Below are 25,918 nucleotides of genomic sequence, written 5' to 3'. Positions count from 1 at the left end.
TGGAGTCAGCTGTGGGAGTGGCATGGCATAGTCAGTGAGAGCAGTGTGACTCAGGAAGAGGTGGTTTTGGGAGGAAAAGTGCAGTGTGTATAGGGCAGGGCCAGAGGATGGAGTGTGTGGAAGGCCAAACAGGAAAGTAGCCTATTCAGTTGTCTATAAGGAATGATTTTAGATTTTTGAATGGTGGGAAAATGTGTGTGGAGAGTTTTTAAGCAATTAGAAATGGGAAGAATGAAATAGTTGGCTAGAGATGATGGTTTGTACTAGAGCAGAAGTCTGAAGGGAGAAGTGCTGTTTGAGAGAGAAAGCTTGGTGTTATGGGACGATCTCTGGGAACTGGTCCTAACTCAGCTACTTACTAGTTCTGTGACGTGATCAAGTAAATCCCATTACCTCTATGGACCTCAGTTTCTTGATGTGAAAATTAGGAAAGATGGGCTACTGGGTTCCCCCTACCTCCATAATTCCATGACACTAGTCCTGCAATTGTGATGAAATAATTGACAAAACCTGATGACTCAGTTGGGCATGAGAAGGTAAACGAGGACAGAGAAGTTAACTTCAAAATTTTGAGAATGAGAGAAAAATGATGCTCTTAATAGAAATGAGGCAACATCAATGAGGAGTAAGTTTAAGAGCTCTGTGGCCTTCTTCAAAAATCAAAGGATGGGGGTCTTCGCTGGTGGCTCAGTGGTTGAGAGTCTGCCTGCCGATGCAGGGGACACGGGTTCGTGCCCCAGTCCGCGAAGATCCCACATGCCGCGGAGCGACTGGGCCCGTGAGCCATGGCCGCTGAGCCTGCGCATCCGGAGCCTGTGCTCCGCAACGGGAGAGGCCGCAACAGTGAGAGGCCCGCGTACCGCAAAAAAAATAAAAGGAAAAATCAAAGGGTGGAAATTCAGCAGCTGGAGATGGAGCTCATTCCTGTTGATTTTACTTAGACTTACCTTAGGGAGTCTTCAGTTTTGTCAGTGTTTTCTTTCATTGATTTCTTTTAGGCCAAATACAGCACAAAATTGACCAGTCTTTTTTTTTTTTTTTTTAGGTGTTTAGTTAAATGCCTTACTGTGAATATGTATCTATTTTCTGGACTCATTTTTAATCCAGACTGATTAGTAGTGTATTTTGTGCCCATTTTAATAAACTAGGTGACATTTATTAAATCTAAATGAGTTAGAATTTAAAAAATTCTTTTCAGCAGTTTTAACGATCCCTCTTGGGCTGTCTTACTTTGGGAGTAAAACTTGATACCTAAATTCTTAGAGCCTTTTCTGCATGTTATAAATTTGTACTTCTTGACTATAAATCATTGTAATTGTGCCCATGTCTTTTCCACATGCATAAGTCATATTTTCTGAAATATCAGTGCCTTCAAGGAATTACCTTTTTATTTCTTTAGTGTGTAGTGACCTGAGCCTTAATAGATTTCATTAACCAAATGACTAATAAGATGCTGATAGTGAAAAATAGGGATTTAAATTAAAAAAATCAAGAAAACTCACCTGCAACAGATTACCACTTGTAGGTATTTCTTCTAATGGTTCAGTAGAGGTTACTGAATAGATTTTATTCCTTTTTTATTTACAGAGCTCAAAGCATGCCTGTCTTTAAAGAGGTAAAGGTACAGCTTTTAGAAGATGCCAGCGCAGAAAAGGACCCTATTATTCAGGAGAGTAGAACTTCACCCAGTGGAATTGATTCAGCTGCAACTGTGGCTGCAGCAACTGCTGCCGCCATTGCAACAGCAGCTCCACTGATAAAAGTATATCTGTTTCTTCCCAGATAGTCATTACTACTTTGTAAAATGTAAAAATGTTTATTAGAAACTGATTCTGTAATTGTTGTGTCCAGCCATTGGCTAGGGATATTGCTGTCTGTAGTTGTGAATTATTTCTCAGAAGTTGTGAGATTTATCTCTCATCCCTGTGTTAGTTCTAGAAAATCCTGGACTTCCTTAGTTTTAGCACTGAAAAATATCATCTTGGGAACCCCTCAGTCCTGGGTACCTGGGATGTTTTGTCATCCTTATTTTAGAGCTAGAAGGGACCATACAGACCATCTATGCCATACCCCTCAGTTTGTAAATGGGAAAAATGAGAAACAGGTCAGAGTCAGCAATAAGGTCTTAGAGCCAATAGGGGGAGAGCCAAGACTGCTGACCTAACTCAGCCTCAGATTAGTGAAGTATCGAAAGCTACTTTGTTTTGCTATTTCCTTCTTTTTAATTTCCATTTAAGTATTTTTAATTTCCATTAAGTATTTAATTTCCACTTAAGAAATAAAAATTGTATGTGACAAATTTGTTATTTTTTATGAGAGAAAAGATCTACTTAAGGATAACTATCTTCTGCCTTTTATTTCTGTGATTCTAAAAATAAAGGCATAAAATCATCAGAAATTTGGTTTGATAATTTCTCAATACCAGTCACTTTATATAATCTTTCTAGTAATTGAGCATATTTTTGATATCTTTGGATATTTTTACTGTTTTAGGTGCAGAGTGAGTTGGAATCAAAGGTCAATACTGTTACAGAATTACTCAATAAGTTACAGGAGACTGATAAACAGCTACAACGCGTTACAGAGCAGCGGACAACCATTCAGAATAAACATGAGAAACTACACTGCCGTGATCATGGAAAGCAAATGAATGTGTTTATGGAGCAGTACATTAGGCATCTTGAAAAACTGCAGCAACAACAAATAGATATTCAGGTAATAAAGGGATTACACATTCCATGACCTTTTATCACGTGGATCTCTAAGCTAATATTCATTGATTATTGCAATAGCTCAGGAGATTGTAACAGTTTTAGTTCTTAAATAATGATTTGCTTTTGTTCAGAATTCTTTTCCTCTATGGGGTAACTCTGCATGTTCTAGTTCAGACGTCTAGCTCTGTGAGACCTCTCCTTATAGTTGGCTTTTCCTTCTTTTGTGGTATTTCCGTTGACGGTGTTTTTAAAGGGCATTTATTGCATTGTAGTTTTTTGTTTACATCAGTGGCTCTTAGCCTGGGAATGTGCATCAGACTCACTTGGAGAGCTTTATAAATATACACGTGCTTGTACCTCTCAGAAAGTCTGAGACAGCAGGTCTCAGATGGGGTCTGGGAATCCTTGAAAGCTCTCTAATGATTCTGTTGCACACCCTTGGATGAGAACCACCTAGTATACTTATTTGCTTCTACATTTACTTAATTAAAAAGAATGAATATTCTTATGCCTTTTGAATATGAGGCACTGGGCTATTATAAAAAGAAGAATTATCCTCACAGAGAGCTGATAGTATAGTTTCTTATTTATTTTGGAATTTCTAAGTCCTGGGATACTACCCAGCACTCAGGTACTCAGTATACTTCCCTTTTGAATGAGTGAATGACCAGCATCGTAAATGCATTGGGTTTTTTAAAATAAATTTATTTATTTTATTTATTTATTTTTGGCTGTGTTGGGTCTTCGTTGCTGGGCGCGGGCTTTCTCTAGTTGCGGCGAGCTGGGGCTACTCTCTGTTGCGGTGCATGGGCTTCTCATTGCAGTGGCTTCTCTTGTTGCGGAGCACAGGCTCTAGGCACGTGGGCTTCAGTAGTTGTGGCACGTGGGCTCAGTAGTTGTGGCACGCGGGCTCTAGATCTCAGACTCAGTAGTTGTGGCGCATGGGCTTAGTTGCTCCATGGCATGTGGGATCTTCCCGGACCAGGGCTCAAACCCGTGTCCCCTGCATTTGCAGGCAGATTCTTTTTTTTTTTGCGGTACATGGGCCTCTCACTGTTGTGGCCTCTCCCATTGCAGAGCACAGGCTCCGGACACGCAGGCCCAGCGGCCATGGCTCACGGGCCCAGCCGCTCCGCGGCTTGCGGGATCCTCCCGCACCGGGGCACGAACCCGTGTCCCCTGCATCGGCAGGCGGACTCTCAACCACTGCGCCACCAGGGAAGCCCCTGCAGGCAGATTCGTAACCACTGCGCCACCAAGGAAGCCCTGCATTGGTTTTAATTTACTTTTTTTCCCTACTTAGTATGCAGTTTAAAAACTTTTAAAAATAAAATTAAAATATAACATTCAGAAGAATATATAAAAATAAGCTTATCATAGCTCAATATAAGATCACAGAGTGAACGCTAATGTCCTATTATTTTCAAGACTTCCTAATAGAGCTTGTCTTGAAATTTTCATGGGATTAAGATATTATTTTTATTGGAATGATTATGGGCATATAAAATAAAGTTTTACTAAGTACTCCATACATTGCTAAAATTGAGTATGCAGCATGTTATCTGGAGAGGCTAGGAGTGGGCCTATCAGAGTGCTGGTCCCCAGTCTACAGGTAACTTTGCTTCTCTGAGCCTTGATTTCTTTACCTAGAAAATATTTTTGGTTCAGGATAGAATGAGATGACACATTTGAAAAGCACATTGAGTTTTTTTAAGGTAGTTCTAGGTGCCTGCCATTCATTTATCCTTCCATAAATAAACGCATAATTTATTAACTTTCTGATTTTGGAAGAATGGAATCTTTGCTAATTCAGACATCTTATTTATAAAGCCTGTAACTACAGAGAAAATTGAACTTTCAGTGAGTATTTTAGTAGTTCAGTTAAGGCTTAATGAAATGAAATTCTTTTTGAAGAGTGATCTCAACACACTTTTAAGAATTCTGTAAAACTATAAATCTTTTCGGTTTTTCTTTGTCTAGCATAAAACTCTTTTAAAATCCATTTTATTAGTTAAGATACTTACACATTTCAGATGTTTTAATAGTGTTAAAACTGTGTTGTCACTATCGTTTCCATTTATACGTAAATGCATAAATTACTGCTGCTACTATGCGCGGCTACTATTTTATTTGAGTGCTTTCTGTCAATGGTTTTTAAACCTTTAATTAAAATAAAATCTTACCATCCAGGATATAAAAGATGAGATGTTTTGGTTTTAAATTCTCTGGTTTAAGTAGAGGTCTAGGGCTAGGGTCCCTTCTTCCTGGTCCTCTCCTACCCTGCTTCAGTGTCTCTTGAGCCATCTCTGAGGTGAAAAGGAAGAAACGGAGGTTTAGAATAAATTAAATGATCAGGGCCACACTGCAGAGCCAGACTTAACCCAAGTGCTATTATATGCTTCCAGTGGCATTGCTGCTGCAGTAGATAGTTGCATGTAATGTATGTATTTTCATTGTTTATTAAATCTAATAGATTGTTTTCAAGTCTTCTAATAAATTCAAAGTATTTTGTCATCTAACTCTTTCAAATGATATTTGAAATTAACAAAGTAATTTTATGTTTTCTAGACTCACTTCATTAGTGCTGCACTCAAGACTAGTAGTTTTCAGCCTGTTACTGTGCCCCCTTCTAGAGCAGTGGAAAAGTATTCTGTAAAACCAGACCATTTGAATTTTGGTAGCAGTAATCTATCTTCACATAACACCTTTGCTTCCAAACAAGGTAAAAATATGTAGTTTTCTATGAATAAAAAATGCCAGCTATGAATGTTCTTTGCAGTATATAAGCTGAAAACTTACTTACAAGGTTGTGAGAGACTCTTTGTTTTATAAAATTAGGTTTTGTTTTTTTTTAGGTCAGGTAAGTTTTAGATTATTTTGAAACTTGTTCAGTCAAGTTATGGATCATGTTCTACTTAATGGTTTTAATTAATAACTTTCATAAATTGTCAGAAGCACTTCTATATAAATTTAGAAAAATTTTACTTATCTAGCATCAAAAATGCTTATCATCAATTCACCAATTTTCTGACAAACTGGATATTTGCTGTTTTCTTGATTCTGTCGGGGAGAAACCATCTGAGTACAATTAGAAACTATTTCTAAATATTTTCAAAGAGTTAGTAATGCAAGTCTATTTTAATGGAATTTTTAAAATCTCTTTATAAAAACAAAGGAATACATAGCTTATTTGTGTTAATCCTTTGGAATTTAAACTATATCAATAAATGTATCTCCAAATTATTGATATTTGAATAATGAACTAATGAAAATCAAGGGCCTATCCCTTTAATGATATACAGATCCGTGGAGTACAATATTCCCGACATTTGATTTGTTAGAACATTGTTGGATTACAGACACGTTAAAGGTTCCTTATACTTGCAAGGTGCTTTACGTTTCCCCCAAATGAGTGGGTCTTACAAAACTTTTGTGAAGCGATGTGAGTCAGTTTTTAAGTTGTAAGGGGAGGAAGATGAAGCCCAGAAAGGTAATGACTGCCTGCTCAAGGTCACCTGGCTTGAGAGTGAAAGTGTCAGAGCTACAGCCGGAACTCAGGTTCCCACGCTCACCGTTTATAGTTGTCTAATGTATCTTGTACTCTAAAGTGGGATCTCTCTAGATCAAAGTATATAAAAATTTTAAGACTTGCTATACTTAGCACCAGATGGTCTTACCAGTTTTCATTGCCATGAGCAGTGTCTGGCTATGCCATTTTTCACCACAACTTGAATAGCACTGAATATTGTCATATTTTTTTCTTATTTATTAGGTATAAGTATAAAGTGTTTATAGTTTGTATTCTTCTGATTCTAGTGAGGATGAACTTATTTCTATATATTTGTTAATAATTTGAGTATCCTATATAATTTTTGTTTTATTTTTAAAATATGGGGAAGAGTAATATTACAATTTAAACGTTTTTAAAAAGTAAGTTAAATTTATTATTTTCTTTATTTTCTATTGAAGCACCTTCAATAGAGGTTGAAGATACCAATTTTGATAAACAGAGATCTCCTTTGGAGACACCAGCGCCCCGCAGATTTGCTCCTGTACCTGTTTCAAAGGATGATAAAATATCAAAGCGGGAAAATCCTACGGATAAAAAAGAAAATATGGAGATATCACGTCATACAGGTAATAAAGCAATTATAATTAGCACCCACTACTTTTATTAGACCGATCTCAAATTAGGAACAGATTTCCACACTCAGGATTTATAATTCTCTAATGTGCCTTGTAGTAACTGAAGTAGGATCTCTATTTTTAATATTTGTATTTAAATGATACTTTCTGGGCAAATCAAGCTTCTTTAGATTCTTTGTAGAAGGAGTTGGAGATATACCTTTATAATTATTCTGACTATCTTCAACATGTTATTACTTAAACCTTTAATGAAAAAAATTTGTTATTAATAAATAAAAAATAATGCTTTATAGAAGGTAAGGTTGATTATCATGTTTACTTATATTGTTTTTAAGTGTGAATTTAAATACTAAAACTCAGAGAAATTTAACATTTATTATTGTGTTCAATTGGAAAAAGTGCTAATAACCTTTATAAGTGACAGGAAATAATAATTTGTTATAGACACTTAAAATATAGCCTTTCTAGTAAAAGTAAGTAAAAATGTTAAATATAAGCTTTCATTTTTGGAGTCATTTAAATGCATTCCAAGTCTTGTCTTAGACACATTTAAAGAATCTTAAGGAATTTAAAAGATAATAAAATCTTTAATTAATAAACTAACCTCACCAAAAAAAAAAAAAAAGTTTGTTATGTAGTCTCATTAAAGCTGAGGCTAAAAGGAAGATTCAACCAATAGTTGTTGTGAAGAAATAGTTAAATCTCCCTTTTACTGTTTATAAAAATAGTTACAGGGCTTCCCTGGTGGCGCAGCGGTTGAGAGTCCACCTGCCGATGCAGGGGACACGGGTTCGTGCCCCGGTCCGGGAGGATCCCACGTGCCGCGGAGGGGCTGGGCCTGTGGGCCATGGCCGCTGAGCCTGCGCGTCCGGAGCCTGTGCTCTGCAGTGGGAGGGGCCACAACAGTGAGAGGCCTGCGTACCGCAAAAAAAAAAAAAAAATAGTTTACTGGGCTTTGTGATGATGTTACTTCTCCTTCAAATTCCTTTTTTCTGTGATGGAAATAAATTCAGGCCTAAAATTTTACCAGTATAGTTTCCTTGAGTTATAAATATTTAGTTTTATTGATGAATGTATGTACAGTCTACATTGTAAATTGAGTAGGTCATCACCACATGAAACTAATTTAGTACAAATATATGTGAGATAGTATATAAAAGAGAAATGAATTAGTACTTGAAAAATGATACTGTATTTCTTCTATTGTAGAAAATGTAGGACTCTTGGAACAAATTTTGAATAACTATGATTCTTTGTCAAGAATAAGTGAATCTTCAGACAAAAACTTACTAACTAGATCAAAAATAGGATGGAATCCTGAGAGGAGAAACAGGTAAAAACAAGAGATTGGGATAAAAGCTACATTGAAAAGAGCTTTGTTTATATTTTTAAAATTTCTTTAGAAATTTTAGTGAATTTAAAACATTGCTTTTAAAAATTGTCTTAGATTTAGATACTATTTTCTTCTGCTAATAGATCTTTCCTCTTTTCTATAATATAATTATGAATACATCTAATTTTCTCAAACTGTGGATTATTTACTATTCATTTCTGATGAAATGATATCTGGGATTTGCTTCAATAATAATCCATTGCAGGGGCTTCCCTGGTGGCACAGTGGTTAAGAATCCACCTGCCAACACAGGGGACATGGGTTCGAGCCCTGGTCCGGGAAGGTCCCACATGCCGTGGAGCAACTAAGCCCGTGCACCACAACTACTGAGTCTGCGCTCTAGAACCTGCAAGTCACAACTACTGAAGCCTGAGCACCTAGAGCCCGTGCTCTGCAACAAGAGAAGCCACCACAATGAGAAGCCGGTCCACCGCAACGAAGGGTAGCCCCTGCTCACCGCAACTAGAGAAAGCCCGCATACAGCAACGAAGACCCAACACAGCCAAAAATAAAAAAATAAAAATAAAATAAATTAATTTAAAAAAATCCATTGCAGGGTGGGGAAAACTGGGTTGGAAGTATAAATGAAATGAGAATAGTCATAAGTTAGTTATTTTTGTAGTTGAATAAAGGTATATAGAGGTCATTATACTATTCTTTCTACTTTTGTGTATGTTTGAAACTTTACATTATAAAGAGTTTTTAAAAAGTCAAGTAAATCTAAGCCACTATAATTTTTTTTGAATGTCATGAAAACTACAATAATAAAAAGTAAACGTGTCACATTTTGCATAATCTCATAAGAAGACATTACAATTTTAGTCCATTACATTTAATGTAATTACTGATAAAGTAAGATTTATGTCTGTCATGTTGTTATATGTTTTTTTATATCTTAGGTCTTTTTTTATTACACTATTCCTACATAATGTCTTTTTTTTTATTAAATAGATATATTCTAGTATAAGATTTTCATTCCCTTGTTGCTTCTTTTACTATATTTTTTGAGTTATTTTCTCAGTGGTTGCCCTAGGAATTACAATTAACATCTTAATTTAAAATGATCTAGTTAGGATTAATACCAATTTAATTTCTATAGGATTCAAAAACTTTGCTCTGATATAGATTGATTCCCTCCCCCTTTCTTTCTGCTATTATTTTCATACAAATTATGTCTTCTTGCATTATAAGTTTGTCTATACAGCTTGATAATTATTGCTTTATGCAGTTGTCTTTTAAATCCGATAGAAGAAAAGAGTTATAAACAAAAATAATTTAATACTGTCTTTTATATTTACCTATGTAGTTAACTTTTACCAGTACTCTTTGTTTCTTCACATGGATTTGAGTTAGTTTGTGGTGTCCTTTTATTTCACTTTGAGGGACTCTTTTTAGTATTTACTGTAGAGTAGGTCTGCTGGTGATGAATTCTCTCAGTTTTGTTTATCTAGGAATGTCTTAATTTCTACCTTTGAAGGGTAGTTTTGCCAGATGTAGAATTTTTGGTTGACACTCTTTTTCTTTTAGTGCTGTGAATATGTCATCTCACTACCTTCTAGACCTCATGATTTCTGATGAGAAGTAAGCTGTTAATCTTCCTGAGGAAACTGTATATAATTAGCTATTTTTCTCTTGCTGCTTTCAGGATTCTCCCTGTGTCTTAGGCTTTTGACAATTTGACTATGATGTAGCTAAGTGTGGATCTCTTTGAGTTTATCCTCCTTAGATTTTGTTGATCTTCTTGGATGAGTGGATTAATATTCATTAAATTGGGGAAGTTTTTGGCCGTTATTTCTTTACACAGTTAAATAGTGCACATGACCTTTTTTTTCTCTCCAAGGGCTATGTTGTATGCTTGATGATGTTCCACAGGTCTCTGAGACTTTTAATTTTTTTCATTCTTTTTTTCTTCTGTTCCTCAAACTGGATAATTTCAATTAATCTATCTTTAAATTTGCTGATTCTTTCTTTTGCCAATTTGAATATGCTGTTTAGCCCGTCTAGTGAATGTTACATTTCAGTTATTGTATTTTTCAACTCTCAGAATTTCTATTTTTTTAAAAATAGTTTTTATCTTTATTGATATTCTTTGGTGAGACTTCATTCTTTTAGGTTTCTTTTTGGCCGTGTCGTGCAGCTTGCAGGATCTTAGTTCCCTGAGCAGGGGTTGAACCCAGGCCCTCGGCAGTGAAAGCACGGAGTCCTAACCAGTGGACCACCAGGGAGTTCCTGAGACTTCATTCTTATACTTTCTTTTAATTGTAGTAGCTCATTTATGTTCTTTTTCTAGTAAGTCCAATATTTGGGGTTCCTCAAGGACAGTTTCTACTGACTATGCTTTTTCCTGTGTCTGAGTTATACTTTCCTGTTTCTTTGTGTCTCACAACATTTTTGTTGAAAATTAGACATTTTAATGTGCCAGTTCTGGAAATCAGATTCTTCCAACAACTGCCGCCCCCAACCAGCGTTTGTTGGTATTGCTGATTGTTGTTGTTCATGTTGTTGCTGTTTGTTAAGTGATTTTCCTGGACTAATTCTATAATTTTAATTCTTTATCATGTGTAGCAAGTCTCTATTTGGGTAGCTAAGTCTGCTAATGATTGGAAGGAGATTTCCTTATCTGCTTTGAATGAATAAGTCTCCCTGTCTTTGCAAGGGGCTGTGTGTGTGTGTGTGTGTGTGTGTGTGTGTGTGTGTGTGTGTATCTACATGTTGGGGCATACCTTCAGTGCTCCAGCAGTTTATAAGTCTGTCTTAACCTTAACTTCCTACTCGCACAGAGCCCACGGTCAGTCAGATGTGAAAGATTAGGCCCTTTTTAGGTCATTCTTTTGCATGCACATAGCCCTGTACGTGCACATGACCTTCTAGATCCCCAGTAATGTGTTGGAGCTTTTCAGAACTCCACCATGGACATCTCATTCCCCAAATTTTTGGTTTATTGTTTACCCTCTTGTTTGCCTCAACTGGCATGACCCCCTCAGGCAGCTAAGATGTTGAACAATTGGCACTGTTTTCGAAGAATGACCTGGGGATGGGATTTCTCACTGAGATAAGTCTGAGTCAGGTCTAAGGAGAAACCCTGAGAAGGGACTTTTTGAGGTGCTCCAAACTCGTTCTGACTTTTTAGTGGTTGTGAGGCTGTTGGTTTTCTTTTTTTAAAAAATGTTTTTTTTATTTATTTATTTTGGCTTTGCTGGGTCTTAGTTGTGGCACGTGGGATCTTTCTTGCGGCCTTTTTAGTTACTGCATGCAGGCTTCTTAGTTGCAGCATGCAGACTTCTTAGCTGTGGCATACATGTGGGATTGAACCCGGGCCCCCTGCATTGGGAACATGGAGTCTTACCCACTGGACCACCAGGGAATTCCCGAGTCTGTTGATTTTCAAAGCTACCACAGAGTTGGGGAAAGGGCTCTGGGAATAGGGCAAGTTAAAAATGCCATAGAGCTTGCTGTTCTTGTCAGCCATTTTCTTACTTAAATATTCCTTGGGTTGTTGCAAGCTTTTGTTTAATTTCCAGCATTCTGCAAAAGCTGATTTGACCATTTTTGCTAGTGTTCTCTTTACTCTTAACAGGAGTAGATTTTTAGAGATTCTTACTCCACCATTCCAGAAGTGCTTTTGCACGTTAGCTTTTTCCTGCTCTTTTTCTACTATTCCTAAACCAGTCTGGCCAGAGTAATCTTGTTTCTTGTAATTTTTGGTGTTTCATATGTTTAATCACATAACTGATTAATTCTGTTGTACAATTTTAATAAGACTCATTTAGAATTCATATAACTAAGGATGTATCAAAGATTTATATAATCAACTGTTTACTGAACTTATGACAATTTAGAAAACTTTAATTTTAAATCTTTTACAGCATTGACCCTCTATCCACTCAGAAATTCCCTTCCTATGAAGAACTAGGAACAGCTAAAGTGACTGTGCAGAAGTCTGATGATATTCTTCATGATCTTGGCCAAAAGAGGAATGAAACAAATGGCATACTCCAGGTAAGGTGGGAACAAGATACTAAAATTAATGATTAGTAAAGGTAAAAATTACGAAGAAATAAAGTTATCAAGACAGAAAGCAAGAGGAAGGATGAAGACAAAGCATGGAAAGACATGTCAGCCCAGCCTGTTCCCCTTACAAAACTTTTCCAAAAGCCCTCATCAAATGATTTCTACTTACTGCTCCTTGGCTAAGACTGAGCCACATGGCAACCTGTAGCTCTCCAGCTTCTGTTGGAGAGGAAGGAAGGCGGAAAGGAACTGTGAATGGCCCTTGTTTATCCAGTTTACATTGTCTGCTCTGCCTACCTAGAGCCAACTTGCTCTTATTTTGTTTTAGCTTTCTTCACCAGATAGAGCTTTTGTTGGCCACCGAACTGCTGTGGGCTTCCCAGCCCCATTTCACTGAACATTCACATTAGTGCTTCTAAATGGAAAGAAACTTTAGTTGCCAAGTATTCTTTTATAGCTCTTCAATTTGACAAATTGATTCCTTAGACTATATTGGCATAGTATATGTCCCAAACTATAGTAATAGCTCTTACTTGGATTAAAATATTAATATGAGTTTTACATATTAACATTCTTGCCTTTTTATCTTTTAAGCCAAAAGAATCTCAGATTGTGTCAGGGGTTGCTGATCTTCCACAGAATTCCATTAAGCTTCAAATAACCAATACGAGATCCATATTGAAAGATGCTGAGAAGATTTTGAGAGGAGTACAAAACAATAAAAAAGTACTTGAAGAAAACCTGGAAGCTATTATTCGTGCAAAGGATGGAGCTGCCATGTATTCATTTATCAATGCTCTATCTACCAACAGGTAGGACAGGATGTTGGCATCCCAAGGTTTTTTATGAAACTGCCAGTTTACACAGGCTCTCATATTTTTTTTCTAAGTGCTTCATTTTGTTTTAGTGTGTTTTAATGTTTAGAAAATGTTCTTCATTGCCTTTGACATGTGGACTTATTATAAAGTTGGAATTTGGGTATGTACATGTTGCTATTATTTTTCACAGATGTTAATTTTCCCTGTTTTTTTCTCTCCTTGGTACATTTCTTCTGGGATCTACATGTGCTTTTCAAACATTCAATGAAACTAATAACATTGGTTTTTCATTTTCAGATGAAGGATATTGGGCTACACAATAGGTTCAAAACTAGGTAAGAGATCTATTCTTAGGACCTTTAATGTTAATTTAAGAAAATTCTTTTTTCTGTTTTGTAGAGAGGTGTCAGAGAAGATTCGGATCAGAAAGGCAGTAGATAACTGGATTAAAACTATTTCTGCAGAAATTCAAGTAGGTATTGGAAAAAAAAAGAATTAATTGAATTCTTAGGAGATAACATTTATTACAATTTACAAGTATCATACATATTCTCAAAATATTCCTTTTAAGTCCACTGATAATTCTTAATTTCACTCTCTCACCCTTTATACTTACTTAGTAATAAGTTTCATTTTACTTAACATGTGCTTTGTCTCATAAATTATATTATGGCTGTTAACTGGAAAATTGTGGATAATAACTAAAATATGAGTGATTTGAAAGAAAATTTAGCAAAAGCATTTAGAAAAGAAAGAAGTATACTTACAAAAAAGGATCCTTTAAAAAAAAGACAGCAGATTTAGAAGCATTGGCTTACCAAAGTAAAAACATCAAAGTTACTTAAAAATTAAAAGGAAAATACTCCACAAGATTTTTAAGGTTACTAAGTTTAGAGAAGTCAGTTCCAACTGGAAAAACTGCCACTTTCTCACCTCCACAAAGCTCATGGTGTATCTTCAGACATTAGCATTGCAAAAATCCACGACAGTTGTTTTTATCAAGGCGTCAGTAATTTAAAGGAAATTCTTAAAATTCTATGTATTTGAAGAAGCAAAACTAGACAGGGTAACTCATTTTTACCTTGGGATGCAAAGTGTTTTTTCCTGACTGTAAGATGTGTGTATCTACGTACTCACAGTGGTAGAAGTGTTAGTTTTTTTGGTTTGGGGGATTTATTTTTGTTTCTTTCTTGTTTTTTGTTTTTGCGGGGTTTTTTGGCCTCACTGTGTAGCTTGTGGGATCGAACCTGGGCCCTCAGCAGTGAAAGCACAGAGTCTGAACCACTGGACCGCCAGGGGATTCCCTAATATACACTTTTAAACACTGTTGTTTTAAGAATATATATCTTTAATGTGGTTATAAAGAATTTATATTAACTGCTATGTAATGCGCCAGAAAAAAAGTGAGCTAAGCGTCAGAAGACTTGGAGTTCATATCTGGTTCTGCAGACGACTAGCAATATATGTCACTCTATAACTGTGGATTTCATGCAAAATATGCTTGTTTAAACCTACAAGTAACTTTAATTTATAAATAAATCTCAGCGTTTTATTACAAAATTGTTTACTTTTTGGAAACTTATTTTTTAATTTAATTTTTGGAACAGTTACTATATTCATATGGTTTAAACATCAAGAAGTGTAAAAAGCTTTATAATGAAAAGTTGCCCTCTTATCCCTGAACATCATCTACTATTTCTCATTCCCTCTGTTCCATAAAACACCAGTCTTTTAAATTTTTCGTTTATTCTAAAAAGAATTTTTATTCATATGTAAACCAATATCATTTACTTATAAAGCCTTTAAAACTGCTAAATTATATTTCTATAGCAGCAGAAAATGAATTCTAGTACTTTTGATGTGAAAGCATTACTACTTGGATAGATTTTAAGTAATTTTAATTTTGGTTATGTTAAGGATGAACTGGCAAGAAAAGATTATGAGCAAAAGAGATTTGATCAGAAGAACCAAAGGACCAAGAGAGTTCAGAACATGAGTAAAGATATTAAAACCAACACACAAGACAAAATGGTAAACAACTCTGTAATTCCAAGAAAACATTCTCAAAAACAAAAAGAGGAGCAAATTAGAAATCCACCTACAAGGAGCATGCCTGCTTCAAGCTTACAGAAAGAGAGAAAAGAGGTAAGATCCTAATCTGGTTTTGTGATGTAAATGTTGCATTATAATTGATCATTTTTTAAAGACATAAATAATGAAATGACTGTGAAAATGTTTTAAAAATATGAATGACTATACAAATGTAAAACCATCTTTAAACTATTGATATTTAGAGTTTTGGATATCCATAATGTACAAATCACTGCACAAAGTACACAGTTCCTTCCTTCTGACATCTCACACTTATAATCACGGTATTTCAGTTACAGCAGGTATATCTAGAGATCATCTAGTCCAAAAATTAGATCCTCTAGTTCATGGTATTCAAAATTGTATTTCATCTTTATATGTTGTATATGTGTGTGTGTGTGTGTAAATTTTAGTTTGTTTATTTTTCAGTTTAACAAATGTCTGTTTAGTGCCTAGTGATTGGGAGGCATGGTACTAGATCCTAGAGGGAATTTTTTGGCTGTTCTAACTAAGCTGTAACTTTGTTAATGCCAAACATAGATTGTTGGGCAGATTCATAAAGCATCTGATTAATTCAGTACTTAGTACTTAATAGATGCTCAATAAATGCTACCTTTTTGTGGCATTTAGATTATGATTGAAGGTGAGATCAGGAATGTAGGAAATTATTTAAAGACTTGATTTATGTTATTTTACTGTACTTGACAGTTATTACTTTCATATGTAAAATGTATTTAAGCTTACTTTTTGGTGCTGATAATATGCTTAGTAGTGTAAGAACCTTCATGTTTTTTGGGTGGATGATTTTTGTATTTAATTTTTATGCTTTGGAAAACTTTACAACTGTAGTTTGAGAACTATCTCCAGAATTTAAGAGCCATTCAACATAGAGGACTTTCCTGACCTGATCATTCTTAATATAGTACTTAAGCTGGCAAAAGGAGTTTTTAGAAAAATGAGATAAGTGTTTGATGACTATTTTGCTGGTGAGTTGAATAACTTTGTGTACTTAGGGGTTTTTGAAAGCAGCCACAGTGGTACAAGACAAGGATTATATGTTACAAATCTATGGAAAACCAGTTTATCAGGGTCATCGCAGCACTCTTAAAAAAGGACCATATCTCAGATTTAATTCTCCATCTCCTAAGTCCAGACTACAGAGACCAAAAGTAATAGAACAAGTTAAAGGTAAGGAACCTCATTTTTTGGTGATAAAACTCATTTTTTGTGGTATTGGTTTAATATGTAAAGTTTAATTTTTGCTTTTTATTACTTATAAATACTGTTCAAATTATGTAATGCTTAGGGATGGAAACATTTCCTTTTAGGAAAGTAGGGAAAAATAGACCAGATTCAAGATAGGATCAGTGGGGAAAAAATAGGATTAGATGGTATCTTCAGATAAAGCATGGTAAAATTTATGAGATGATGACTTTTAAGCAATTTAAATTATAATCTAGGGAACGTAGACATTTCCTTGCAAAGCTTACTCCATCACATTCTTTTTTTGTTTGTTTGTTTCTTTTTGCAGTACGTGGGCCTCTCACTGCTGTGGCCTCTCCTGTTGCGGGGCACAGGCTCCGGATGCGCAGGCCCAGCGGCCATGGCTCACGGGCCCAGCCGCTCTGCAGCATGTGGGATCCTCCCGGACAGGGGCACGAACCCGCGTCCCCTGCATTGGCAGGCGGACTCTCAACCACTGTGTCACCAGGGAAGCCCCATCACATTCTTTATGAACAGAAAGATAAGCCATATGCTGTACATTATCATAAAAGTGCTTATGGGCACTTTTGCAGTTTGGTTTGTTCTCAAAGAGCCTTAGTTAGCAAAGGGGAAAATTTTTTGTTACTTTTGTACACAACTAAAAGTATCTTTATTTATCATATGTTTTGACTCACACCTACCATTTCACTAGTATATTTAAATATAACTCTTAGTTAAATATTGAGTCCGTTGACTTTGGTTACATTTTGAAGTTTCTCAACTTGTGCTTTAGCAGTCTGTAAGGCACTTTGACAACATGCCGTCACTCATGGATCCCAACTCATTTTCCTTTCTGATCCTTTCTGGAAGTTGGAGCTGTAGCAGTTGCTTTATTTTTCCTTCCTTTCCTTTCCAAAAGTTAGTTGATCATATAGGGTGTCAGTTTATCTAGAAATCCTATAGATTTTATTTTACTAGGCTTGTGGATGATATTTACCTTAATGTTTCCTTGTTTCTTAGACCTTGCTATTGACTTATATTTGGGGTTTGGTAAGCCTTTGCAAAAAAATAAGTTAAGGTTTTAAAATACTTTTAAATCCAAAAATCACTTTATGAAGTAACCCTTTTAATGGTAGAAGTGATTGAGAACCTATGGACCCAGGCTCCTCCTTGGGCCTTGGTGCCTGTTATTCCCTCTGCCTGGAGGGCTTTTCCCTCAGACCCTTGCATGGCTCACTCAGTTCTTTCAATCTCTGCTCATAGCTGTTAGCTCCTCAGAGAGGTCTATGTTGACCATCCTATCCAAAATGTTATCATCTAACCCTCTCTATTCCCTTGCTCTGCCTGTTGTTCCTCATAGCACTTTTCACCATCTGACATTATACTTTTATTTGTTTATCAATTTTTTTCCTTACTAGAGTGTAAGCTACATGAATACAGTTGGTTTATTCAGTACTTGTAGTCCCTGTGTCTGGAATGATGCCAAACACATTTTAAATGCTGAAAAAATATATTTTAAATAAACATTCAAGGGGCTTTCCTGGTGGTGCAGTGGTTAAGAATCCACCTGCCAGTGCAGGGACATGGGTTCAAACCCTTGTCTGGGAAGATCCCACATGCCACAGAGCAACTAAGCAACTAAGCCCGTGTACATCTGACTTTGATATTGTTTCTAAAAAATCTTTAAATACATTTTTTAAACCTTTAAAAGCATTAAAAGTGCTTACTATGATGTTACTATTAGATACTATCTACATTCACTATTCACTTCCCCCTCTGCCTTTAAGTTTCTGAGTGTTAGCAGTGAGAGAAGTTACTGCTAGGCACCTTTCAGATTCTATATAGCACCTACAGTACAAACATGGAAGCAGAGGTATCAGTACCACTGCAGGGGTCCCCTCCATTGAAGAACCATTTGTTTGTAGCAAGTAAATTAAATGGCAGTCTTCTCTGAGGTGGTTGCCTGGAAGCCCAGAATTCAAACTAATCTATTGTATCATAGTAAGAAATAAGCAACAGCATCCCTTTCAGACTAAACAAAACTGGGTGGAAAGAGAAAAAGAAAAAGAAAACCTACCTTAGGTCTAGCTAGGGTTTAATTAAAAAGTTTTTTACAAATACCTTTTATGTGTCCATTATTATTATACTGGGTATTGTGAAGGCCACAAAGAGTAAGACATTGTCTTAATCCTCTTAAACTGGAGGACTTCCCTGGTGGCACAGTGGTTAAGAATCTGCCTGCCAACGCAGGGGGACATGAGTTCGATCCCTAGTCCAGGAAGATCCCACATGCCATGGAGCAACTAAGCCCATGCACCACAACTACTGAGCCCATGTGCTGCAACTACTGAAGCCCGTGCACCTAGAGCCCATGCTCCACAACAAGAGAAGCCACTGCAATGAGAAGCCCATGCACCACGACGAAGAGTAGCCTCCGCTCACCACAACTAGAGAAAGCCCACACGCAGCAACAAAGACCAAAAATAAATAAATAAATTTATTTATTTTTGCAGCCAAAAATAAATAAATAAATTTATCAAAAATAAATAAACATTCAAGAAAAATATTCCTTCAATTGAATGAATGAATACTTGAGAACATGATGAAAAAAATATATAGATGTGGTACTAAAATTTTTCTTCCTCGGATCATAAAACTATATTTAAAAGTCTAGATTTATAAAACTACTCTTACATTAAAAGTAAAAATGTAGAAATGTCAGGTATTTATTTATCAATAGAGGAGATTTTAGTTTCTTTTCCTTTACACTTTTAGTTTTCTTCACTTTTCTCAGGTTCCACAGAAATTTATGTTCTTCTCCAGAGAGACAGATAATCAGAAAAACTTCTAATTATTTAAGAATTCAGGATTTAATATCTATATAGGTTTACTAAATAGTGATTAAAAATGTATAATGTTATTAACTTCTGCAGGGTTTTAATAAGTATAGAATTTGATTATCTGTACATAATTTCAAAGGATAAAGCCTGGTTATACAGAATAATGAGAGGATGAAAAAATTTTCAATTCCAAAAATGATCATTAACTTTCTTATACTCATAGGAAAAAATGTAACGAGTTAAATAATACGTTCTGAATATTCTTTTGAATCTTTATTCACATTTTATTCTAGTTATTGTATCTTTTCTATCATAGTAGCTGCACAAGTTGTTACATCTATTGAGAGGTTGAAAAACCATGACCTGCAGGTCAGCTGCCTGTTTTTGTAAATAAAGCTCTATTGGAACACAGCTTTACTCATTCATTTAAGTATTGTCTATGAGTGCTTTCATGCTACAACAGCAGAGTTGAGATGTTGCCACTGAGACCACACGGCCAATGAGGCTAAAATATTTACTATCTGACCAATTAAGAAAAAGTTTGCCAACCCCTGGTTTACTTTTATTTTGGGGCCCTGTAACCTTATTATATAGAATGAGATCTTTCTGTGAAGAAGGGTTGCTATATTTGTAGATGACTGCATAGTAGATGTTCAAACAATATTTTAAAATATCTGCCGTTGGTCATTATTATAGGCACTAAAGTGAAGTCAATAAGAACACAAACTGACTTTTATGCAACAAAACCTACAAAGACAGATTCTAAACTGCAACATACCATAACTACACTGTCTCCTGGTGAGCAGCAGTATTTGTTCAGCCCAAGCCGGGAAATGCCTACTTTTTCAGGTACACTGGAAGGTCATCTAATTCCTATGGCAGTTCTTTTAGGTAAGACGCAACAAAATATATGGGGTAAATTTTAGAATTCTAATCAGCAATAGCAGAAATTACAAAGTCATACTGACATAGTAGTCACCTACCTTTTCCTTTATGTGTTGTTTGTATTTGTGAGTAGGGCCTCAGAATGTGTCTTACTTGTGTAGTAGCAGTCTCTGAAATGATGCTATATTTTCACTTACAGGAAACATTCTTTTGGTATTTTATAATATATTTCTGTAGATGAAATGAAATTAAAATAATGTTTAGACATGTCATAGATATTCATAATAATTAAAGAACTTGAGGATTTTGATAGGTTTAATATCATCATATCTTAGGAGAAAGTACTTTGAATTACCTTCTATATACTTTTGCACTAGGCCGTGATAAGTAAAAATTATGTAGTTGTGTGTTCTAAGCTAATAGTTTGTTATTAACTTATTTGAGGCCTCTCAGATCCATCATTGTAAAAGTTGAGCAAATAATTTTTGTTCTCACACTAGCTCTTCAAATTTTGATAGCTATTTTTTTCTTTAAATATTACTGCGATTCTTAATTTTGGTGAATTATTTAAATGTGAATATTTTTCAACATAAGAGAATTTTTTATTTTTGATATTATGTGTTAATGGCATGTCAACTTGGTAGCTGTCTGTTCAAACATGTCTTCTACTAAAATAATAGCTGATACTTATAAAGTCCTTACTGTGTGCCAGGGACAGATCTAAGCACTTTATATATATTAACTTATTTAATCCACTGTATAAAATGCATGGTAATGTACCAATTTTATAAATGAAGAAACTGAGGCACAGAAGAGTTCAGTAATTTGTCAAAGGCCACATAGCTAGAGTGGAGCCAAGAGTCAAACCCAGGCAGTGTGACTTTAGAGTCTGTGTTTTTAATGAATGCACTGCACTGTCCCTCTTTACTTTGAAATTTAGGAAACAAGTGGAACTTTTGAAGTGAAAGGTAACAAAATTTTGACAGCTATGATAGTTAGCAGATAATTGGCCTACGTGCTCTTTATTGGTAGTCAAACACTAGTATTTTGTTGTCGGTTTTATTTCTGTCTGTTGCTGCCCTATGAAGATTTGAGAATAAAAATAATACAACACAATGCAATACACTTTAGTTTTGGCTTTGCCACTTACTGTCATAACCTTTGGCAAATTAAGTTATGTCTCTAAACCTCTGCTCCCTCAAATGTAAAATGTGGATAATATTAATACTCCATAGGCTTATTTAAGTTAGATAGTGTATGTGAACTGTTTAGTACATATGAGCACCTAATGTTAGTCGCTGCTAAAAGGGTGACATGGTGAGTATGGTGGCAGTGGTGATGATAGAGGAAAAGGTGATTGCAGATAGTGCTTTCCTTTCCTATGAGAATTTAGGCCTAAAGATCTAGGTTTTATATTAGAATTTCTCTTTACTTCTGAAATGGTTGACTTCTTTTCCCCCCAAATTTTTTAGGACAAACCCAAAGTAATAGTGATTCCATGCCACCTGCTGGAGTAATTGTAAACAAGCCACACCCTGTAACAGTGACTACTTCTATTCCACCATCATCTCGAAAAACAGAAACTGGAGTAAAGAAACCTAACATAGCAGTTGTAGGAATGAAGTCAGAAAAAAGGGATCCTCCTCAACTTACTGTGCAGGTATTCAGTGTGCATGAACAGAAAAATTTAAGGAAAAAAATATTTGGCTTAACTTTAGTGCTTAAAATCTATTATATTGCTTCATGAAAACTGTGCTTTCATGATGGGTCTTTCCTTCTTTAAAACTATGATATTAATGTGATATCGCTATCCTTGTTCTGCATGATTTAAGCTACCTTTTCTAAGCTGATAACTCATATCCAGATGACTTGATGATATTCCAAAGGGAACAATTCAATAGTATGTAATAATTAATTTTAAAAAGGCTTAATGTATTTGTCTTATATAATTAATACTTTAATTTTATACAAACATATATAAGAGGACTTGAATGAATGGAGAGAGAACTTATAATGTGAAGCTTAAATATTCAAGATGACAATTCTTCCTAAGTTAATGTATAATTTAAGTGAAATTGTATTAAAAAAAATAAAAGCCATAGTTTTTTTAAAACTTGAACTTTAGGATCATTTTGACATTTGAAAGAACAAAGGTTTAGAAAAGTTAAAGTGTTTTGATACTGGTCCTATTTCAGAAATAGCCTTGGTTATTTAAAAAGACTGTAATATGTGATAGATAGTTCATTAGTCAGTGGGAAATAAGATTATTTTAAATGAAATAATGTATGTTATAATTAGTTAGCAGTGTGGAAAGTAGATCGGTGTATCTAGTGAGTATCTAGTGTGTATCAAGTGAGTTCCAAATAGGCAATAGGCTAAAGTATAACTACAAGATATAAAAACATAGAAGAATTAGAAGATAATTGCGTGTAGTCCTTATCAAAAATGAAGTTAAGTCTGGATATAGAGGAAAAATCTTAGTTATGATAGAAAATAGATTTGAATCTATAAAATCTAACACTTATATATGTAAAAGGTTCCTAAATGAAAAGGAAAAACAACATACAGTGAGAACATATGAAAGGAATATGACAGAAAGTTTTAATTTTTAAATATAAAAATCTCCGTAAATTAATAAGAAAACATAAGAGCAAATCCAGAAATACTCAAAGAACATGTATAAGACTCTACAGAAGAGGAAGTTATAAGCAATCAAATTGAGTAATTTAAATCTTGCTAGTTACCAAGGTAATGCAGATTAAAATAACAATAATATACCTCCATTTAAAAACTGTTCTTGCTGAAACACTTCTATTATCTAATTTGGGTGAAGGTTGGATAAAACAATTAATTATGTTTTTGATGATGGAAATAGAGCTCTTCATTGCATTTGGGCAGTAATTACCAAGTATCTTAAATATTTATGCTTTTTGGCTCAAGAAGTGAGCCTAATATCTGGCTATCTAGCATAATGAAATAATTCAAAGTTCAGGGAAAAAACCCCTATGTATATATGACGTTTTTTGGAGTGATATATATCTATCTATCTAATAGTGAATATCCTAAATGTTTACCAACAGGAAATGATTAAATAAGGCATGTATTTTCTTGAAATACTATACAGTCATTTAAAATACTATTATGAAGTCTATATGGAAGTATAGTAAGGTGTTTATGACCTAATTACAATGGAAAATCAGGAATGAAACTGTTTTAGATTTTAGCTATGCATAAGTGGATAGTAAAAACATAAAGGGAATAGTAAAAATGATGTTGTCTTAAGATAATAGGATTCTTTGTGTTTCCCTTTTATTTTCCAAATTTTGTAAAATACGCTTTCATAATTTAAATTTGTTATCCATTGACTTTGCAATAAAAAGTTAAATATGTTATTGATATATAGATTCACAAATTTTGAGTCAAAATGATGAACTGAAAACTGGATGTTGTATTCTGTTTTAGGTATTACCCAATGTAGATATTGACAGCATTTCAAATGGTAGTGCTGATGTTGGTCTATCTCCGTCTTGTCCCAAAGAAGCATCTTCTCCTCCTCCTCTGAAATCCTGGATACAGGTATGTTCAGAAATGTGTATCTTTGAGCAATGTCTGACTATGGATTTTTAACTAATGTTATTCCATGCAAAGTCTTCCATTATAATCTATTTTAATAATTTTCGTTTTAAGGAAAAGATTCAAAACAAATATGAAATTGCTTTTTTTTTAATTAATCAATTAATTTATTTTTGGTTGCATGGGTCTTTGTTGCTGCGCATGGGCTTTCTCTAGTTCCATCGAGTGGGGGCTGCTCTTCATTGCGGTGCGTAGGCTTCTCATTGCAGTGGCTTCTCTTGTTGCAGAGTGTGGGCTCTAGGCTTCAATAGTTGTGGCACGTGGGCTCAGTAGTTGTGGCACGCAGGCACTAGAGCGCAGGCTCAGTAGTTGTGGTGCACGGGCTTAGTTGCTACACAGCATGTGGGATCTTCCCTGACCAGGGATCGAACTGTTGTCCCCTGCACTGGCAGGCAGATTCTTAACCACTGCTCCACCAGGGAAGTCCCTGAAGTTGCTTATGAACTTGAAAAAGAAAGTTTGTTTAATATCCTTACATTTATAAATGTTCTGAAAATGATAATCCTTAGTGTAACTATTTGGTAACTTAAGTTGTAAGACTCATATGTGAAGAAAGAATTTCTGTCTCTTTGGAGAAGAATCTTGATTTAAATGGGAATTAAATTATAGTTTTCCTGAATGTGAACTTTATAGTGACAATTGGAGTTTATGTTTTGGGATGTTACTTTGTCGTCATAGTGTTGACACGATGCAAAAATATGCATTTCTTTCTAATATTTATTTGCTGCTTGTGATTGAATGACAAAATTATGACTTTACTACACAACAAAATAGCACTGTAACATTTCCCCAGGTTTCCTCTATTGTAAGCAAACTTGTTCATTGAGGATACAGTTTTAAGGAGAGGAAGAACATCACTTTTTCACAATCAGAAATAGTAAAATAGAACTGGCCCTGAATGGCTTTTGTGCCTAATTTTATTTTTCATCAATAATTTTTTTAACCAGAAGTTTATTAAAACATATATGATTACAAATAATTGTTTGGACTGTTCATCATTCTGCTCTCAGGAATTGTCTATTGTGGTTTTTGATGACTAGAGGCTAAATTTGTAAAATAATTATTTTGTTTGTCTTTCTAAATTATTTGATTCTGTATCTGTCTTTTTGTGAGTTTGTATATGTGTAAACTTATATATCTATACATACAAACACATTTCTTTATCTTAATTCTAGGAGAGAAATCACAATTATATCAACTTGATCAATTGACTTAAGTTGCATTGTTGGTGGAGTCCTTAATAGAAAAACTGATACCTAGTTTTTTATAGCTATTGAAATGATAACTTGGAGACTAGCTTGGATTTCATTTACTAGTTAAATCAAGTCTGAGCAGGATATCAAAATAAAAAATAGGGGCATGTAATTATAAGCTTATGCTATGGTATTATGATAAATTAGGTATAAATTAAAAAGACATTAAACACAACCAAAACTTTCTGAAAATGCTTTCTTAGACTCCAGAATTTATGAAGGCAGATGAAGAAGAGGTGAAGTTTCCAGGAACTAACTTCGATGAAGTAATCGATATCATACAGGTAACAAAGCTTATTAGCAATCATGTGAATTTATTTTTCTACTAGCATTTTTTTACGTGATTTGATTATCTTTTCTTTTTAAAGATTTTATTATTTCTAGAGCAGTTTAGGTTCACAGCAAAATTGAGAGGAATGTACAGAAATTTTCTATATGTTCCCTACCCCCACACATGCATGGTCTCCCCCATTATCAACATACCCGAACAATTTTGACTTGTTAAAAACTGACACTTCATAATCACTCAAAGTCCATGGATGACCTTAGGGTTCACTCTTTTTTTTTTTTGGTGGTATGCAGGCCTCTCAGTGCTGTGGCCTCTCCCATTGCGGAGCACAGGCTCCGGATGTGCAGGCTCAGCGGCCATGGCTCACGGGCCCAGCCGCTCCGCGGCATGTGGGATCTTCCTGGACCAGGGCACGAACCCGTGTCCCCTGCATCGGCAGGCGGACTCTCAACCACTGCGCCACCAGGGAAGCCCGGGTTCACTCTTTATGTTGTACATTCTATGGATTTGGAAAAATGTGTTCATCATTATGCTGTTATACAGAGTATTTTCTCTGCCCTAAAATCCTCTGTGTTCTGACTATTCATCTGTCCCCGCTACCCACCCCAGTCCCTGGCAACCACTGATCTTCTTACTGTCTTC

The 25,918-nt window shown here is 35.2% G+C and overlaps 1 protein-coding gene across 6 annotated transcripts in view; it reads left to right on the top strand.

Moving 5' to 3' along the window:
- The window catches only part of KIAA0586 (KIAA0586 ortholog), a 100,271-nt gene that overhangs the window by 8,136 nt on the left and 66,217 nt on the right, over positions 1-25,918 (top strand). For 5 of the 6 annotated variants that reach the window (XM_060004478.1, XM_060004477.1, XM_060004475.1 and 2 more), the window contains 14 exons: positions 1,588-1,762; positions 2,494-2,715; positions 5,283-5,436; positions 6,684-6,851; positions 8,070-8,193; positions 12,120-12,252; positions 12,859-13,076; positions 13,482-13,554; positions 15,000-15,227; positions 16,187-16,361; positions 19,913-20,107; positions 21,574-21,761; positions 23,564-23,677; positions 25,191-25,271. In XM_060004478.1, the coding sequence (XP_059860461.1) occupies positions 1,588-1,762; positions 2,494-2,715; positions 5,283-5,436; positions 6,684-6,851; positions 8,070-8,193; positions 12,120-12,252; positions 12,859-13,076; positions 13,482-13,554; positions 15,000-15,227; positions 16,187-16,361; positions 19,913-20,107; positions 21,574-21,761; positions 23,564-23,677; positions 25,191-25,271 (2,248 nt within the window). The remainder of the gene's footprint in view (positions 1-1,587; positions 1,763-2,493; positions 2,716-5,282; positions 5,437-6,683; positions 6,852-8,069; positions 8,194-12,119; positions 12,253-12,858; positions 13,077-13,481; positions 13,555-14,999; positions 15,228-16,186; positions 16,362-19,912; positions 20,108-21,573; positions 21,762-23,563; positions 23,678-25,190; positions 25,272-25,918) is intronic. The other variant, XM_060004480.1, reaches the window with a different exon arrangement.

Source organism: Delphinus delphis, chromosome 2 (assembly GCF_949987515.2).
Source record: "Delphinus delphis chromosome 2, mDelDel1.2, whole genome shotgun sequence".
NCBI lineage: Eukaryota > Metazoa > Chordata > Mammalia > Artiodactyla > Delphinidae > Delphinus > Delphinus delphis.
Note: the sequence above shows the minus strand (reverse complement) of the source record. Positions and strands in the feature narration are given on the sequence as shown.